Source organism: Rutilus rutilus (assembly GCF_951802725.1).
Source record: "Rutilus rutilus genome assembly, chromosome: 4".
In the NCBI taxonomy this organism is placed as follows: Eukaryota; Metazoa; Chordata; class Actinopteri; order Cypriniformes; family Leuciscidae; genus Rutilus; species Rutilus rutilus.
This window is the reverse complement of record NC_140212.1, coordinates 40,106,407-40,125,584: the sequence shown is the minus strand read 5'-3', so window position 1 is coordinate 40,125,584 and position 19,178 is coordinate 40,106,407. Positions and strand designations below refer to the sequence as shown.

Genomic DNA, 19,178 nt, shown 5'->3' with positions numbered 1-19,178 from the left:
GGAGTGGACATTTCTGTGAGTTTATGTGTGGATGTTTTGCTGCAAGTGATAATTGCCAAATCACATGTATTTATATGGTGCTTTATACAATACAGATGCTTCACAGTAATAAAATGCCAATGTTGCAAAGGTTCAGCAATTATGAAAAAAAGTAAAGTTAAGCTATAAAGCAAGTAAAGTTATATGGCGCTGTAATACTGTTTATACGGTAATAAAGTTATGCATGGAATCCGAAGAGCCCTGATTTTTTTAATGATTGTAAAATCAAATCAATTAAATCAACATATTCTAAAGATGATCTAGTTTACAGAGGTGCTGACACACGTCTCACGGTCAATGACTGTCACAATCCTCTACAAGCCTTTAGAACAAAACTCCCCCACTGCCTGTAGGAGGAGCACACACTAACTAAACTAAACTAAACTAAACAAGAAACTTTGATAGTAGTTAAAGAAACAAAAAGTTTATATATTGCTTCTACAAAGTGATATTAGTTAACATTTGTGCTAAAATCTACTCCCCAAAATCACTTACATTAGCTTTAATTTTATATCTTCTTGAACAGTTGTATGTTATTTTTTCAATGTCATCACTGCTGAAATCACAAAAAAATTCACTTATACCTTTCTAGAGGAAGAATCTGACAGAGAACGAGTCATTCCCTCACCTACTTTTGACCATTAAAGGATCTGCTATCATGAGTTGCTACCGGCACGGTTTATTTTTAATCCAAACTAACTAATACATTTCTCTGGTAGAAAGTGTTTGAGTATAAGAGCTTCCTGGACATTGGACTCTTGACCTTTGCATTGTTTTAGCATCAGGCTCTCCTGATTGAGTCACAGAGGTAAACATATTTCCCCAATGATATCTGATACCCAGGAGAAAGTCAGATATTGTTGGGAATTCCCAGTCAGTTTCATTTGGAGGGAGAAAAATAAAAACACCACACATTAACAACGACAATGTGGTTACTCATTCTGGGAAGACTCCAAGTTTCGTGTTCACACATGATAAAGTTGCAGATTTTGAAAGTGAAACCAAGAGTTAAACTGCACATTGTTATTTACTCAGTCAATAAAAGTGGATGTAAGTCAGTCAGGGAATAACCAGAGATAACTGAGAGACCAGGAACATCCCCTAACTTACTCTAGACCAGTTAGCTTTAAGAGGCCGAACCTGAAGGAGTGTCTAAGATATACAGATATAATGACAGGAAGCTACAAAATGTATACAACTCAGATCGAGCTGCTGAAGTTAAGTAAAGCAAAAGAGTAAGTGATGTACCTTCGAAAATATTGTTAGCTCAGGTTAAAAGCTATTACACATAGGGAGAGTCACCATAAGCCATGTATAAATGTGTGTGTGGGGGGGGGATACTTTTGAGTTGGTATGAGTGATCTCTACACCTTGACATGTCTTGATCAAGTTTAGGGCCATGTCTTGCTACAGCTTCAAATGACTTTGTTCATGAATTAAACCCAGTAAAGTTATAGACCAGAGGAGTTTGAATTGGGGCTGATATTTTAGCTGGACACAAACAAAGCTTACAGCATTTTAGTCTCATTCAGTGTGCTTGTGTCATTTGTGGTGAACGTGTATGTGTGCATTATGTGATTGTGGATGTCTGGATGTGTTGAAAGATGTAGTTTATATTGGAATGTTTATACATGTATACAAGTCAGTAAATTCTGTGGCTTTTGTTTGTAACTCTTTCTACGTGTGTACCGTAAATCCTCTAATATTGGCCTGTATTCCATTACCGGCCGGGTCTCTAACATTGGCCGGTCTCGCTGTTGGCGGAGATAAATAAAGACCGGTCTCTAATAGTGGCCGGGGCTATTATTAGATACAACGTTTTTCTGGGCAATGTTTGCTAACGAATCCAAGCCATAGCTATGGTAGCCTGGTCATGTCAATCACTTCGCTCTTGACTCGCACGTGAGACTTCAGTCACCGGTAGGCTAACGTTGTTTTCCATGGCAGCTGCGGAGCCAAAGAGGATTTTTGGCGAAAATACATTTTTTAACCCCCTGGAGTCGACAATCGCGCCGGCGATAGGCTCGCTTTTTTTCTTATAAGTGCAAAAAAGATTCAAAATATTCTGTTGACTTTGATCTTAATTACGGAGAGCGCGCGCTATTCAAACGCAAATAATCTGAGGCGATCCACGCAAACCTGTGAACACCCACAATCAGCTGGATAACACCAGAGGTGTGGACTCGAGTCATGTGACTTGGACTCGAGTCAGACTCGAGTCATGAATTTGATGACTTCAGACTCGACTCGACAAAATGTACAAAGACTTGCAACTCGACTTGGACTTTAACATCAGTGACTCGTGACTTCACTTGGACTTGCGCCTTTTGACTCGAGAAGACTTGCTACTTCCCATGAAAACTGGGGAAAAAAATGTCCACACCGCTCTCAGTTTATCTGCATCTGTGAAAAAAATGTGCACCAGCTGTATTCATGCAGCGAGCGCGCGCGCTGCCTGCACGACATCCAATCACTGTAGTCCCACGTTGTTTTGATTCGACAGCATCTAACGCCCGTTTCACACAAACTCCGTTTGCAGTGCGTATGCGCCAGCGGGTGCGTATTTTTTTCCGTACCCATGTTAACAGTTAGAGCTTTCACACTGCATGCGGTTGCAGTCCGTCGATCCGTTCCAGTTGCGGTGCGTATACAGCAGTGCCGCGATCGTTTCCGCACCGAGTCTATTTCTGCTGTGCTGCACATGGGCTGCACGCGCTGAATTAAAGTGACAGCGCATGTTTCGTGGTCAAAATGAACACAGATTGACCTAAAAATTTAGTAATTTCACCATAAACGCGATTAATTAAATAAAATGTAGTAATCTCACCATAAATGTATTTAATTAAATACTATTTTCACTTTAAGACCAGGGTAAAGCAAGGAAAACTACAATTTACCTCAACAAAGCGACATAATGAACGACACTCGTCTCATTCGTGGAGGTGGAAAAACATGTTCCTTGTGACATGCGAGATTTATTGTATTAATTTAAATATAAAATAAAAGACATGAGAGTCGGCTGTTTTTTTATACAAGTAGCCTACATGGTTAAATATTTGACCACTTGCTTTAGGAACTTAATATAAGTAGAAGTAATGCATTGAATAATAGGCCTACGTTGTTTAAATTGTGTTTAAACGTGCATACGTCTATTAAAGAGTGTATGTGTACAAAGAGAATCGCAATGCTGAGACGTTAAGACCGGGGTAGCCTAAAACAAGGGAAAATACATATTTCAACAAGGCAACATAATGAACACACTCGTCTCATTCGTGGAGGTGGAAAAACAAGTTCTTTGTGACATGCGAGATTTATTGTATAAAGATTTAAATTATGCAAAAGAAAGAGTATGAGTCTGCGGTTTTTGTCAATTTTAAGTTTTAATTTAAAATGTAGGCTATGCGATTTTAATATAAGAACATGGTTAAATATTTTACCACTTGCTTGAGCAACTTAATATATAATTATATAAGAGTAATGCATTAAATAATACGTTGTTTAAATTGTATTTAAACGTGAATACGTCTATTAAAGAGTGTATACGTGTGTACAAAGAGAATCGCAATGCTGACAATTTTTTTTTTTACATAAAAGATGCTAATAACTTCTGGATTTGAAATACAAATAGTGAGTATGTATTTGTGGTACAGCCGCGGATCACGCACTGCAAACGCAGCATATGTGAAAGCACTATTGCGCGTGCTGGTCTTGCACCGCATACGCACTGCAACACGCATTCCAATTATATTATCAGGTTGGTCCAGTTTTTCAGAAGTGATAATTTTGAGGAGTGAGGATTTTATTGATGACATGTTTAAAAAGGTTTAGGCTAAAACGACCCATGTCTATTTGAAAGTTAAACTGTTTTGCAATATGAGGTTAATACAATACAGGACTGAAGCTGCATGCTGTGCATTGTTCTAGTGCAATATGCTGTTGAAATACAAGCATTTTTTGTGAAAATTAAATTTTCAGTTTTTTACTGTATTTGATTAATGTCATTGTATAAAAAGAGGTTTAAATAAATACAAATCTTACAGACGTACATGATTTGTATACATTTTATTTCTGTGGTAAGAGGACTTGAAATGACTCGAAACTAAAATGGTAGGACTTTGGACTCGACTTGAGACTTGTTGGCTTTGACTTTTGACTCGACTCGGGACTTGCCTCATCTTTGACTCGACTTGACTCGGGACTCGAGGGCAAAGACTTGAGACTTACTTGTGACTTGCATAACAATGACTTTGTCCCACCTCTGGATAACACACACCTCAAGTTCACTTTCAGGTTCACCTCGTTTTCATTTCGAGGAACAACGGATCCGGTTGAGGAATAGGTCATTTCTATATTTGCTTTGTTCTAATCGCAATAGTGTCTGTACAAGCAAAACGACTGTTTAAAAATTAATTGCGTGTGTGTGTGTGTGTGTGTGTGTGTGTGTGTGAATGAATGAATGAATGAATGCACAGATGCGCGCTGTTGTGTAACTACTACAGCAGGCACAAATACTGTTTCAAATAATGTGATATGGTCATTTTCAATAAATTAACTTAGTATTTTATAGGTTCAAATAGACACAAAATCTCGTTTCTTATTCATTCTACTGGTAGTCCGTTTTGCTCAAATAGAAATAAAGGCCTGTCTCTAATTCTGGCCTCCTTCCAATAAAGGCCTGGGCCACGATGCGCTTGAGTAAAGTAAAGGCCCGGGCCTATATTAGAGGATTTACGGTATGTGTTTGTTAAGACGACGAGAGAAACACTTTTACACAAACTCCCCCAAACAGAAAAAGGAAAACCTGCTCACCAGGGGCCTCATTTATAACCGTTGCGTACACACAAAACAGGTCCTGAAAGAGGCGTACGCCACTTCCAACGCATAAGTTGTGATTTATAAAAACAAACTTGAGGGGAAATTTGCACACCTGCACACGCAAACTGACTCATCCTTACGAACGTTTTTGAGGTGGAGCAGTTTGGCGACACCGATGGTGAGCTGGAGTTTAATGTCTTTTTGGTCACTTTTAGACAGAAAATTGTAAGAAAATGATACATTTACAGAAAGACAATACAAATATAATTTCACTCACCAAGCCTATCACATGAAGCAAACATCCATCCATTCTTAAATGGGCCGTTTTGTGAAACTGACGCATATTTATCTAACGGCAGATTTTCCTCTGGCATGTTGTGTTTTAATGTTTTAACTACAGAGAGAATTGCTTATCATGATAATTGCAGATTGTCTGAGAAAATATTTTCTTGCACATAATGCACAACAAGGGCTAGCCTATCTGTTTCCATTAAAAATATAAATCAATTAAAAATACTATTCGGCCAGTGGAAAAGATTGAGAAAAAACTTTCTCTAAAATATATTTTACACTATTTTATTTATTTATTCAAAAACAAGGCAAGGATAGGCTCCTAAATGATTTTTATCAATGTAATGTGCAATGTAACAATCTTCCACTGACTGGAATTTATAAAGTGAATTCTGCGCAGGTTCTGGCAGTCGAAAGGGTTTATAAAACTGAATATTTTTTGGCGTACACCATTTTGGGGTTTCGGGCGCACGTACATTTTTAGTAAGGATCCTTCGCACAGTTTTATAAATGAGACCCCATCTGGTGTTGTGTGCTGTAGAAATGCTGGAATATTTCTCAACCCATCTTAGTCTTTTACTCGTCAACAATATGTCAACACTGCTGAAAGCACAGAAAATTAACTTATACCTTGTTCTAGAGGAAGAATCCGTCAGAGAATTAGTAATTTACCCCCTCACCTTCTTTTGATTATTAAAGACGTTAAAAGGATCTGCTATCACGAGTTGCTACAGACGAGGTTTACTGATCACAGCTCTAACAAGCTCTTAGCTCAGCATGTCAGGCCATGGCAGCAATCTGCTATTTAAGAGACTTTAGAATCTAAACTCTTTCCATGTGTTTGCTGAAGACACAAGGTTATGTGTTGTTGTTTATCTTGCAAGGTTTTATATTTGCATCAAGGCTTTATGCAATAATTTTATTGAACAGTAAACTTATTGAACATTTTTACGGTAGAAAGTTGAGTAAATGAGCTTCCTGGACTCTTACCTTTGCATTGTCAGCATCTTTACTGATTAAGTCACATTAGGAATTTCCAGTGGCTTTCATTAGGGAGGGGGGGGGACACACCACAGATTAACAATGACAATGTGGTTACACATTCTTGTATCTGCTAACACATGTTGCAGTTGCTGATTTTGAAAGTGAAATCAGAGTTAAACTGCACATTGCTATTTGCTCAGTCAATACAAGTGGATGCAAGTCAGTTGGAATAACCAGAGATAAACTGAGAGACCAGGGAAATCACCTAACTTACTCTAAACCAATTAGCTTTAAGAGGCCGGACCTGAAGGAGTGTCTAAGATATACAGATATAATGTGAGGAAGCTACAACATGTGTACAACTCAGATCAAGCAACTTGAAGTTAAGTAAAGCAAAAGGGTAAGAGATGTTCTTTCATCCATGGGTTACATGGGTATTGATATTACAACTGATAGGAAATATCATTAGGTCAGTGTGTGTGTGTATGAGTAGGTATGAGTAATCTCTACACCCTGACATGTCTTGATAAAGTTTAGGGTCATGTCTTGCTACAGCTTCAAATGACTTTGTTCATCAACTAAACCCAGTAAAGTTATAGACCAGAGGAGTTTGAATTGAACTGATATTTTAGCTGGACCCAAACAAAGCTTACAGCATTTTTGTCTCATTCAGTGTGTTTGTGTCTTTTGTGGTGAACGTGTGTGTGTGTGTGTGTGTGCATTATGTGATTGTGGATGTCTGCATGTGTTGAAAGATGTGGTTTTATATTGGAATGTTTATAAATGTATACAAGTCAGTATATTCGGTGGCTTTTGTCTGTTTCTCTTTTCCACGTGTGTATGTGTGTGTTAAGAGGACATGAGAAACACTTTTACACAAACTTCCCCAAACAGAAAAAGGAAAAAGCTGCTCATCTGGGGAATCAGTGTATTGTGTACTGTAGATTTACTGGAATATCTCTCAACTCACCTTAACTTTTTACTTCTAGTACACTGCCTTTTATTTATTTATTTATTTATTTATTTATTTATTTATTAGCATTTTAAATGTGTGTATCTGTTGTACAGCTGTATTCTCCAGTGATCATGGATAAACCAGTCTGCTTGATTGACACTGGGTCAGAAGGGAAGCTGTGTGTGCAGGAGTCAGCACTACAGATCCTGCAGCAGATCCAGGAGCCAGTGGTGGTGGTGGCCGTGGTGGGTCTCTACCGCACCGGGAAGTCCTACCTGATGAATCGCCTCGCAGGGAAACAAACAGGTTAGAGCTGGCAGTGCTGGTAGGATTCAAAAGCTTGAGAGAAACAACATGCAGTTACATGCATACAAGTCTTTGTTTTTTTGGTGTGGCATTATCAGGATTTGCCTTGGGCAGCACCATTGAGTCCAAGACGAAGGGCATCTGGATGTGGTGCGTGTCTCACCCCACTAAAGCAGGAACCACTCTGGTGCTGCTGGACACTGAGGGACTCGGAGACGTGGACAAGGTGACGTAAAAACCAAAATACTGAAAAATGTGGGACAAAACATGATTTTCGCATAATAAGTCAGGATACTAAAAATAGAGCTGAAATATGGTAGTGTCCCAGGAATAATGGGTCGTCTGGTCACCCAACTTAACCTTCTGAGGTCGGCAAACGCGCCGGCGCGTTTTGCTCAATTTTTTTCACATAGCAGCAAAATACTCCATCATTTATGGTCATACAGACTTAAGAAATGAGAAAAAATAAACTGTCCACTTTAAGTGAAAAAAAAACTTGTGTTTTGGTAAAATAAAGAAAATAAACAGGGTGTGCTTTCTGCCTGTCCGTCTCGGTGAAGTTTTTTTTGGAGCACGTCTCTAAACTTAAACAAAACTCAGCGAATACTATTCACCCAGGCATGAGCAAGATATCTTTGTAATCATTCAAGTGTGTACTTTTAAATGATCTAGTTCAAAACTAAATAAAATATTCTCTGTTTTTGTAATCTGTATGAAAAGAGAGAGATGTCAGTCACCCTCATTTTAGCGTATTAAGTTTAATGTGGTTTAATTTTTTGAGATGGGAATTTTGGGTTTTCATGAGCTGTATGCCAAAATCATCAGTATTAAAACAATAAAAGACCTGAAATATTTCAGTTGGTGTGCAATGAATCTAAAATATATGAAAGTTTAATTTTGATCATTACATTATGGAAAATAATGAACTTAATCACAATATGCACATTTTTTGAGAAGGACCTGTATATATATATATATATATATATATATATATATTACTCTTGCATTCTTTCTTGTGGCTCAGTGACACACTTGAATGAATGGCTCATTATGTATGCAGCCCCATTATGTAGGCCATTGTCTCCCCAGGTGTGAACCACTTATTATTCATGATGGTGTTGGATCATCCCCTGCACATATTGCCTTTCCAAACATAAAGTGTCTTACAAAATTTAAATCAATGTATTGTTTTATGTGAATGATTAGGCAGGATGATTTTCACATCATTTTGAAGAAAAGAACTCTAGGCGACGACATCCATTATAGAGCCCTGGGCCTCAAATCTAAGCCCGAGCCTGGCCCTGGCCCGAGATGCTCAGGCCCTAGCCCGACCCGTGTCCGACAGCTCATCAGAATTTTCAGCCCGAGTCCGACCCGAGCCTTTTTTTTTTTTTTCTGTCCTATTTGCAGCCGTTAAAATAGGTCAGTTTTGTTAGTTATGTTTCTTTTCTTGTTAGTTATGTTTCTTTTCTTTTCATTTCTTTATTAAGTTAATTAAGAAAAAATTCCGAGCATTTTTTTTATGACGACCAAGCAGCCAAGCCGACAGCGAGTAAAACATGTTTGATATACATAAATATAAAACACTTCAAGCACATCATACAGACAGTTAGTTTAATGTTTATTTATTAAACCACAGTGAGTAAAACATTTTTTTTTTTTAAATACTGAGGCAGGCTCAGGCTGCTCGCAACAGCGTTCGCAAACGAAATGAGCAATAGCCTACAATCTAAACAAACTAAATTAAATAAATCAAAAACAAACTTGCAGGTTATCTTACCTAAAAAATGCACCACAGAACATGGCCATTCTTTTTTCCAGTAGTTTCCAACAGTTAAACGAAAATAAAGTCCAATCAAACGAAAAGTTAGAACAGTCTCTTACAGAGCAACGTGGAGAAAAAGAATAGCATCCACAGTTGAAGGTTTTAACCCAGTCCTCTTCTATCACTCTGCGATTTTTCTCTTAATATTCTCCATTATTTGCACGTGAGGTGAATCGTTGGTTGCGCTGACGGGAAACCTTCTGTGTGTGTGTGTGCGTGCGTGAAACTGTCATGTCAATCATATGTCAGTGTAATTATAAGATTATGAAAGTTATGAGGTTATGAAATGTCTGTTTGTTTTTCTATCGTCGAAGTCAACTTTTATTTTATTATTAAAGTCTAAAAATATAAAAAGAAGGATAACCCAAAAAAGGCCCGAGGCCCGGGCCGCATGTGAACTGTGATGTGAAAATTGGCCCGAAGCCCGGCCCTAGGGGCGTGAAAAAGTCGGGGCCCGTCGGGCTCGGACTGAAATGCAGGGCTTTAATCCATTAGTCAAAAGTCTTGTGAACACATATTTAGTATGTGTTTTGTAGCCTTATTTCAGAAACTTTAGTTTATAGTTTTTTCAATAAACATGCATAAACATTATTCTCTCAAAAATTCATGTTACATTTATGTTACTCACATATTATGATAGCCCTGTTTTTACAGTGTACAAAGAGTGTAATTACACCTTTGCTATTAATATGTTTATAAGCAACTGAAAAAAGCACAAATGTCAGGGCATGTCAGAACATCTCAAGGACCCCAAAAACACCCCAGACCCCAGAGGGTTAAAGACTAATTTGCACTGATTTAACACTGTTATATAGAGCAGCTTTCTTTGAGATTAATCTCCAGTGATTGTCTTTCTCTTTCTCAGGGAGACTCAAAGCATGACACTAACATCTTCTGTCTGGCTGTGTTACTGAGCAGCACTTTGGTCTACAACAGTCGAGGGACGATTGACAACAGGGCTGTAGAGGAACTACAGTATCCTTCTGACAGTCTAGATAACTATTATGTAATTTAGCTGATGTTTTTACAAATGAGAACAAATACAGCACAACTTAGTATTCAAAACAAGGAGACATCCCTTTTTGTAATCTACTTACCTAAAACTACACCTACTTATCTACCTCTAACTGCTTCCTTCATAGCTAGGCTATGAATACAGATATTAAAGTATTTAGCACCGGTGTTGAGAATTTGCTTAGTACTTCATTGAATGACAAACTTTTGTTAGACTATAAATTGTGTTGTTTGACAGTCTCTTTGTGTTCATACCTAAACAAACTGTCAGATATGTTACTGAACTAACAGAGTGCATTAAGGTCAAATCATCAGATGAGGATGCCGACGATTCAAGCGAGTTTGTGAAGTTCTTCCCTAGTTTCATCTGGGCTGTGAGGGACTTCACCCTCGAGCGAAAGATCGATGGCAAAGACGCAACAGAGAATGAGTACCTAGAGTTTGCTCTGAAGCTCAAACATGGTAATTTAATAATAGTACAGAAAAATTATTTTAAGAGTCCTCACAATCACTATCATAATCATAAGGAGTTTGTGTGACTAGATTTTGTCAACAGATCTTTTGTTTTACTCTTTTAAAATTCATAATTTATTGGATAATACTTATGGTTTAATAATACTTGAATTGAGAGGAGCTACAGCATGTGCTTATTTGTTTCAGGCACATCAAAAAAAGTGATGGAGTTCAACTTGCCCAGGGAGTGCATCCAAAAATTCTTCCCTTCCAGGACGTGCTTCACTTTCCCGTTTCCAACCGCCCCAGAGAATGTGTCTCGTTTGGATAGCTTGGATCCTGCTGATCTTTCCTCTGAGTTCCTGGAGGTCACAGATCGTTTCTGCAATTTTGTTTTTGACGAGAGCCATGTGAAGAAGCTGAAGGATGGAATCACAGTCACTGGCAGAGGTTACTCAAAAATAAATCTGTTTAGAGTTTGCATGTACTTACAGATGACTGTCTATCCTTCAATACCTTTCCCGTATCATGTTGTTTGACTTCTTTTCTTCTCTGAAGTTCTGAGTCATTTGGTGAAAATGTATGTGGACACCATCTCCAGTGGGGCTGTGCCGTGTCTGGAGAATGCTGTGATCGCCATGTCAATGATTGAGAATGAGGCTGCAGTGAAGGAGGGGCTTCAGGTTTACAAGAGTGAAATGGAGAAGCTGAAGGACTCTTTCCCTCTGGAACTGAAGGATGTGTCCTCAGAACACCAACGTCTCAGCAACTTGGCGACACAAACCTTCATGAAGCGTTCCTTCAGGGACACTGACGGGAAGTACCTGAAATCTCTAGAGGTAGACCGAATCTCTTAATTTAGGATGATGTGGTGAACTGTTGACTCAGTAACACTGGGCAACCAACTGAAAAATGTAATCTCTCTTCTGGCCCTTTGTTGGTTCATAATACAAACCCAATAATCAGTGTGATTATTTCAAAGTCCTCTCCTGGGGTTCAATGATATGAAGAGATGTCAGAGTATACGTAGATGAAATCTCTGGTGCATGTTGTGTTTTTTTAGGAAAACATTAATAAACTCTTTGATGGATACCTGTGCCAAAACGAACAAGCTTCAAAGAGACGATGTGAGGATCTCTTGTCATCTCTCTCGGAAACAATGACAGAAAACCTCAAGCAGGGTTTCTATGCCAAACCTGGTGGCTATGATCTCTTCTGCAAGGATCTGGAGGACACTGTGAAGAATTATAAAAATCAGGCCAATAAAGAAGTCAAGGTATTGCCCATATTACACTTATTACACTTCTATCCACATACTGCACATTTCAGAAATATGATCATCATCATAATTATCCATTGTTTTTCTATATGTGTCTGTATGTAATAGGCTGAAGAGGTCCTGGAGGAGTTTCTGAAGCAGAAGTCTGTGGAATCAAAAGCAATTCTGCAGGCTGACAAAAAACTGACAGAGAAGGAAAAAATTATTAAGGGTGAGAGTCTTAAACCTTTAAATCCCATTTTCCGTGTTTGTAAGCTCATACCAGACTCCTTGTGAAAGAGGTGCTCAAAGGTTTAGGTACTTGTGAGAGTGCTGCTGGACACTGAAGGACACATGGACAAGATGAAGTAATAGCCTCTTATTTTGGTACAAGCTGTTTCAAGGGTCCAAGAATTGCACCCTGCAATAACAACTGCAGCCCATGTTTTTGAAAAGAGTGCAACTTAGATGAAAATGATCTCTTTGGAAGTTGAAAGTGGAAGGAAGTGTTCCTCTTAAAAGGTGTATTAGTATGTGAATCATATATTAAATCAATATCTTATGTCTTACTCCAGAATAGACTCTTAATCACATAGTTTGAGTCTCTATAATACATCTCTCCCTTTTTTTCTTTTTGTCAATGAATGACCAGAGGAAACAGAGAAAGCAGCCCTCCTGCAGCAGGAAATCAAAGCTAAAGAGGAGAAGCAGCGACAACTTGAAGAGAAGATGGAAGCAGAGAGACGGAGTAACGAAGAGAGGATGAGACAGATGATGGAGAAGATGGATAAGGAGATGAGGCTCCAGAGAGAGGAGGCTAAACGTGCCATGGACAGTAAACTGAGGGAGCAGGCTGCTCTGCTGGAGAAAGGCTTTGAGGAGAAGGCAGACAGGATGAGCCAGGAGATGGAAGAGTTCAAGAGACAGAATGCTGAAGCTGAGAGTAATAGAGCTAGAGAGTTTGCAGAGATGTTAGACAACTCCAACAAGACACATGAGGAGTCTATGGCTGTGATGATGCAGCAAAGCAGAGAACAGATGGAGGCCATACAGGAGATGAATACAGGCTCTTCAGACGGATGTTGTATCTTGTGAAATCATCAGAATTTACTTATCAGAGGCATATAATTGCAGAGTGAAATCACAGTATATATATATTATATAGTATATAAAATCTAACAATTTATCTTCGCACAAACTTCAGTGATAGATTAGGAAAATTACATTCCATTTTAGTATGTTTTGTGTGTCCAGTGTAAATGATCCATGATCTATCATAATTATGTATATTTGACATTGCTAAGTAATTATAAACAGTGACAAATAAGCTTAATTAGTGATTCAACTTTATCTGGCATTCCAAGTAAGCATCAAATAAACAGATGGTATTTGTAAAAAATAAACAGTGTGTGTGCGCTTGTGTATACTGTACGTGGCAGAGGAGTGGTTAAAATCTGAGTACAACTAACTATCAATATTCAGACAAGTAACTGAGACAAATAATGAGGTAATTAGATTTGTCAATTTCTCTTCAATGAAATTGTGCCATATGTATGCCCCACTAAACTATACAAATATTTCAAGATCAACATGACTAACTCATGACTTAAACCTGCAGGGGAATCTCAGGACTTGCAAGATGACAATTTGGAGGATGACGATACGTGTACTGTAGATGCAACAGTCAGTGTTACTCAAAGCAGTGATTCTGTAGTATTAGACTTGTCAAAAATAATTCTGACAAATTTTGCTGCAGCATTGTTGAAATTAGAGCATGTTAGTTATGTGCCAGCTACTGTACTCAATGAATTTTTTGAGGAATTGCATTTTTTGCATACATCTGCATCGGTGCCCCTCTCGATTAAAAATATTCAGGACGTGTTGCAGAGCCATAACATTATTGTTGATAAGGCAGTTGTACAGGAAATTGCTTCAGCAGCCTCAGCATCTAACACTTTGTTCAAAGCTATTGGCAAGGGTGGTCCTCTTAACTCTGATTACCAGCGCAAGAGGTATTACAAAGACAATGTTCATGTTGTAGACCCAATTGGATACATTCTTGGTTTAAAAGAAAACAAAACCTATCAGTATATACCCATACTACAATCTTTGCAGCAGATCTTGAAAAGAAGAGATGTAGTGGGCAGCATTGTACAGAACCACAGAGTTCAGCTGCACAGTGAAAACTGTAAAGAGTACAGAACTTTTCAGGACGGCAAAGTTTACAAAGAGAAAAAAAAATTCTCAGGGGAGGAGTTGAGACAGGGCCGGAGTGGGGCCACTTTTCAGCCCGGGAGTTTCAGGCTCAAGACCGGCCCACTTTTTCAATGGTGGAATTCCAAATTAGCACTTTTTCCAAATTGGATAAATGAAGCAACAGTTCAGCTCTTACTATTGTGTAGTTTGTATTAATACCATGGTTTAACAAATAATGTAAATGTGGCAGGGCGGGTTAAGATTCCGCCCCTATTATTTGTGGTGAGTGATGGGTGTGACAGCCTATCGGCAGCCATCCCTGTCCTATTTAAGGTGGAGTTCAGGCCACCTTGGGTATGCGTCATTGTCACTATCGCCTCTGTTTGGGTGTGCACGCGCATCTCTGCTGGAGGTATGTACCTAGCTGTTTGGGTAATGTTGCTGCTAGTATACATGCACTATTAATGTGGGAATGTATATGTTTTACCCAGACTAGGGTGCTTTGTGCAACGTTGCTTTTGGGTGCAGGCTGTCCTCATCACAGGTAGGTTCATTCTAACGGACTACTGTTAGTTCTGGTTTGATTCTCGGTAACCTATGTTTCCGTCATAGTGCAGCTTATGTGTTTGGCCAGATGGAACACCGATACTTTTGCGGTTTGCCTGTTGTGAACGAGACTGTGAGTAACTTGAGTATTCTGTGGGTCTAGCGGTCTACCATTGGGTAGGTAAATTTAACCACTTGATTATTACGAGGTGGGTGTTTTTAAATTCATTCATTAATCGTTTGTTCCCTTTCGTAAAGGGAACTCCCGCTGCATCGATACTCGATACTTTGGGGAATGCCCTCGGCATGACGCGTCTGAAGTCTACTATACAACTATTCCAATCTTGATTGGTGCAACGTCATTACGTCACACGTGACGTCGCATGTGACGGTGATCCGGAAGCTATAAAACGGTCACAGGAACCAGGAAGTGTTAGCTTCTGGTCTTCAGCAAGCGCTCTATGTACAACTTGTCTGTCTTATTTGGTGTTGTTTGTCACGTTATATTGGAAAGAGTTTATTGAAAGTGGTATGAGTATGGCCGAGAAAAAACAGTTCAGACAATGTGCGTCCCCTTGCCCACGTTTTCTCGCCGAGGGTGACACACATTCGCTGTGTGTAGTTTGTTTGGGAGTGGAGCATGCACAGGCAGCGCTCGAGGGCGCTGTCTGTGCTAACTGTGAAATCATGCCCCTGAGAACGCTCCGCTCCCGGCGAGCTATGTTCAGTGAGTCCGGCCAGCCCCGCGATCCTCGTGGATCAGGTCCCGCGTCTGTTGAGGCAGCGCGGCGTCTGCATTCATGGGGATCGCAGCGGGATCTAGTGGATAATGCTGAGACGGCTTTGGCCCTTTCTCAGCATTCTGAAGCTAGTTCCCGTTGTTCCGCTCAGGGTGCGGAAGCCCGCGCTGCGGCTTCTTCCGCCCCGGTAGCGGGACCGATGCTCGAACTCTCTGGTTCTGAGGAATTGGAGAGCATGAGCATCGACGCGGGGGAATGTGAAAATCAAACATCAATCCATTCCCCCGCATTTGAGGAGCTGCTAGAGGTTGTGACCAGAGCAGTTGATAAATTAAAAATTGACTGGCCACCTGAGGTGCAGGAAGCGACAGTAAAAAGCAAACTCGATGAGCGCTTCCTGCAGCCTCGGTCACAGCCTCTACGTCGGAGCCTGCCATTTTTTCCCGATCTCCACACTGAGGTGTCGAGATCGTGGAATAAGCCCTTCTCCTCACGTATATCTGGCCCCAATGTTCATTTATATTCTAATATATTGGGTGCTAGGGAGGAGGGCTATGGGATGATGCCCAGGGTTGAAGAGTCGTTTGCGTCGCACCTCTCCCCTGACGCTGCATCATCCCTGCGGGCTCCGACGCTTCCCACCAAGCCCTGCCGTACAACATCGGCCTTGGTGGGAAAGGCATATATGGCGGCAGGTCGGGCTGGTAGTTGTCTGCATACGATGGGGCTGTTGCAGGCATACCAGGCCGACCTCCTTAAAGAGGTGGACGACAGCGGGGAGGTCGCCTTCGACGACATCAGGGAGATGCGTCGAGTGGTTGACTTGTCTCTCCGTGCTACTAAGGAGACGGCCCGCGCCATCGGCCGCTCCATGGCAGCATTGGTAGCTACGGAGAGACACCTGTGGCTGAACCTGTCGGGCATCGGGGACAAGGACAGGGCTTGTCTCCTCGATGCCCCGGTTTCGCCTTCTGGCCTTTTCGGCGACGGAGTCAACCAGGTCGTCGAGAGGTTTCAGGAGGCGAAACGACAGTCAGCCGCATTCAAAGAGCTTATCCCCCGCCGTCGTTCCAGGTCTCGTGGGTCTGCTGCCAGGGGGCAGTCCCACGAGGCCGCCGCCAGCTCCTCACACCTGCTGAGGCAGAAGGAGAGTGTTGCTTCTCGTGCTCCCCCCCAAGGGGCCTGGAGACAGAAGCAACACCCTCAGTCGAGGTCTTCTAAGCCGAAAACAGATCTGAGGACTGTTATTCAGGCGAAGAAGGCCTCGGCTAAGAGGCCATGACGGGACACCCAGGCCTCTGAGGGCATCCCCCTCCGCGTGGGCTTTTTAAAACTTCGCTCCGCGGAGCCCTCAGGAAATCGATGTTGCTTCCCGCCGCCGAGTGCGCCTCGGGACGCATCGAGTTCCAGCGAATGTATCACACAGAATATTTTTATAACATCTAGTGGGCTAGAACATTCGCTACCTCTCACGAGGCCTGTAGAAAAAATGATTCGGTTAGCTCCTGCCAGAAAACTGCTTCAGGTCACCGAAAATAAAAATAAATACAAAAATAAGGAAAGAAATACAGATGTGAATATAGCACCTGAGGTCAGTCCTGAGAGACTGATTCCACTAGTAGATTATTTAGACACCTGGAAAGGTCTTCAAAATATATCTCAGTGGGTCCTGAATACAGTTGAGAAGGGATACAGAATCCAGTTCCAGTTTAGACCACCTAAGTTTAGTGGCGTCATTCACACATTGGTATCTCCTGATCAGGCTCAGGTGATGGAAGATGAAGTTCAGACTCTCTTAGCTAAGGAGGCTATAGAATATGTGCCCTTAAAGCAGAGGGATTCCGGGTTCTACAGCCGGTACTTCATAGTTCCAAAAAAGGATGGTGGGTTGCGTCCCATTATAGATCTTAGGGTATTGAATAAATCTTTGAGGAGATTTAAATTCAAAATGTTAACTATACCTATGATCGTTCAACAAATCAGATCTGAGGACTGGTTTGTCACGATAGATCTTAAGGATGCGTATTTTCATGTTTCCATCATCCCACATCATAGGAAGTTTCTTAGATTTGCTTTTGGGGGTAAAGCTTATCAATACAGAGTTCTTCCGTTCGGCCTAGCCTTATCCCCTCGCACCTTCACTAAATGTATGGATGCTTCCCTTGCTCCTTTGAGACTTCAGGGGATTCGTATCCTGAATTATATAGATGACTGGCTTATTTTAGCTCAGTCGGAAGAACTGGCAATTCAACATCGAGATGTTGTTTTGAACCATTTGAGGTGCTTGGGGCTGAGACTCAATGTAAAGAAGAGTTCATTGACTCCTCTTCAGAGGACTACGTTCCTGGGAGTAGAGTGGGACTCAGTCACGATGCGGGCACAGTTGTCTCCCACACGTATTGAAACCATTTTAAACACAATGAAGAGTATCAGGTTAGGCCAGGCTATCACTGTAAAACATTTTCAGAGAATTTTGGGTCTTATGGCTGCAGCTTCCACGGTAATTCCCTTTGGTCTGCTTCATATGAGGGCCCTGCAGTGGTGGCTCAGGAACAAGGGGTTTTCTCCTCTGGGAAACCCTTTTCGCACGATCAGAGTTACGCACAGATGTCTTCGTTCTCTGGTCATGTGGAAGAAACCTGGGTTCCTGTCTCAAGGTCCGGTTTTGGGAGCACCATGTGAGAGAAGGACTCTTACCACGGATGCGTCCCTCACGGGCTGGGGTGCGGTTATGGAGGGCCGTTACACCCGAGGTGCTTGGAAGGACCATCATCTCTCTTTGCATATTAATTGTTTGGAGATGTTGGCTGTATTCTTTGCCTTGAGGCACTTCCTTGTATACCTCAGAGGCCATCATGTTCTTGTTAGGACAGACAATATGTCGGTGGTCTCGTATATCAACCGCCAAGGAGGTTTGAGATCTCGCCCTCTTTGTAGACTGGCGCATCAAATCCTTCTTTGGTCCCAGGGCAAATTTCTCTCTGTGAGATCCATTTATATTCCTGGGGTTGAAAATATGGGAGCAGACATCCTGTCGAGGCAGGGGCTGAGGCCCGGGGAATGGCGGCTCCACCCTGAAGTGGTTGAGCTTATATGGAGAAAGTTTGGCCGGGCGGAGGTTGACCTGTTCGCTTCTCATGAAAACTCTCATTGCCCACTCTGGTACTCTCTCGCACATCCAGCTCCTTTGGGTTTGGATGCCATGGTACAGAGGTGGCCGAGGTCACTTCTGTATGCTTTTCCCCCGATCGCTCTGCTCCCTGGGGTTCTAGAAAGGGTCAGGAGGTACGGAGTGAGACTACTCCTTGTAGCTCCGTACTGGCCGGCCCGAATTTGGTTTTCGGACCTTAATAGTCTCCTTGAGAGTCCTCCATGGAAAATTCCTGTTAGGAGAGATCTTCTGTCCCAGGCTGAGGGTACAATATTTCATCCCAGACCAGAGTTATGGAGACTATGGGCCTGGCCCCTGAGGGGGTCCCATCCATAATCAGGTTGCCTTTCCACTGAGGTGGTTAGGACAGCCATTCTAGAACCTCATTCTACTAGGAACTAAACATTTAGGTTAGGGAGGGCATCGAACCCAGTGTTATTACTGCCCACTGGCTTCAGTTCTGGTGTTCCATCCTACTCTCTAACGGGATCTCCCGTTCATGCTTAGGGCCTCTGTGGCGGCCTTAGTGCCCTCCGCAAGCCTCTAGGGGTGTATATGTAGGGACATTCCCACCCAAACTCCATGTTCCTGTAGATTGGAGGATA

General features: G+C 41.4%; 2 protein-coding genes across 4 annotated transcripts in view; both read left to right on the top strand.

Annotated features, from left to right (window-relative positions):
* Positions 1–19,178, top strand: part of LOC311289216 (tripartite motif-containing protein 16-like) — a 696,468-nt gene that overhangs the window by 377,203 nt on the left and 300,087 nt on the right. The gene's annotated exons all lie outside the window — the stretch shown is intronic.
* On the top strand, positions 1,209–13,302 carry LOC311289213 (guanylate-binding protein 4-like). Of its 3 annotated transcripts, none has more exons than XM_084407034.1 (10): positions 1,209–1,274; positions 7,198–7,390; positions 7,489–7,616; positions 10,081–10,190; positions 10,501–10,691; positions 10,890–11,132; positions 11,241–11,521; positions 11,746–11,958; positions 12,070–12,172; positions 12,593–13,302. In XM_084407034.1, exons 2-10 carry the CDS (start codon positions 7,216–7,218, stop codon positions 13,033–13,035), a joined length of 1,887 nt encoding a protein of 628 aa, XP_084263160.1. In that variant the 5' UTR covers positions 1,209–1,274; positions 7,198–7,215; the 3' UTR covers positions 13,036–13,302. The 3 variants fall into 3 exon arrangements, with proteins under 3 accessions (XP_084263160.1, XP_084263159.1, XP_084263161.1); XM_084407033.1 differs by lacking the exon at positions 1,209–1,274 and adding an exon at positions 6,495–6,529; XM_084407035.1 differs by lacking the exon at positions 1,209–1,274 and adding an exon at positions 6,986–7,055.

Excerpts from the sequence above, each read along its gene's own strand:
- LOC311289213 (XM_084407034.1), top strand. The coding sequence starts at position 7,216 with ATGGATAAACCAGTCTGCTTGATTGACACTGGGTCAGAAGGGAAGCTG. Across the intron at positions 11,133-11,240 it reads AATCACAGTCACTGGCAGAG|TTCTGAGTCATTTGGTGAAA; the intron begins GTTACTCAAAAA and ends TCTTCTCTGAAG. Across the intron at positions 11,522-11,745 it reads AGTACCTGAAATCTCTAGAG|GAAAACATTAATAAACTCTT; the intron begins GTAGACCGAATC and ends GTGTTTTTTTAG.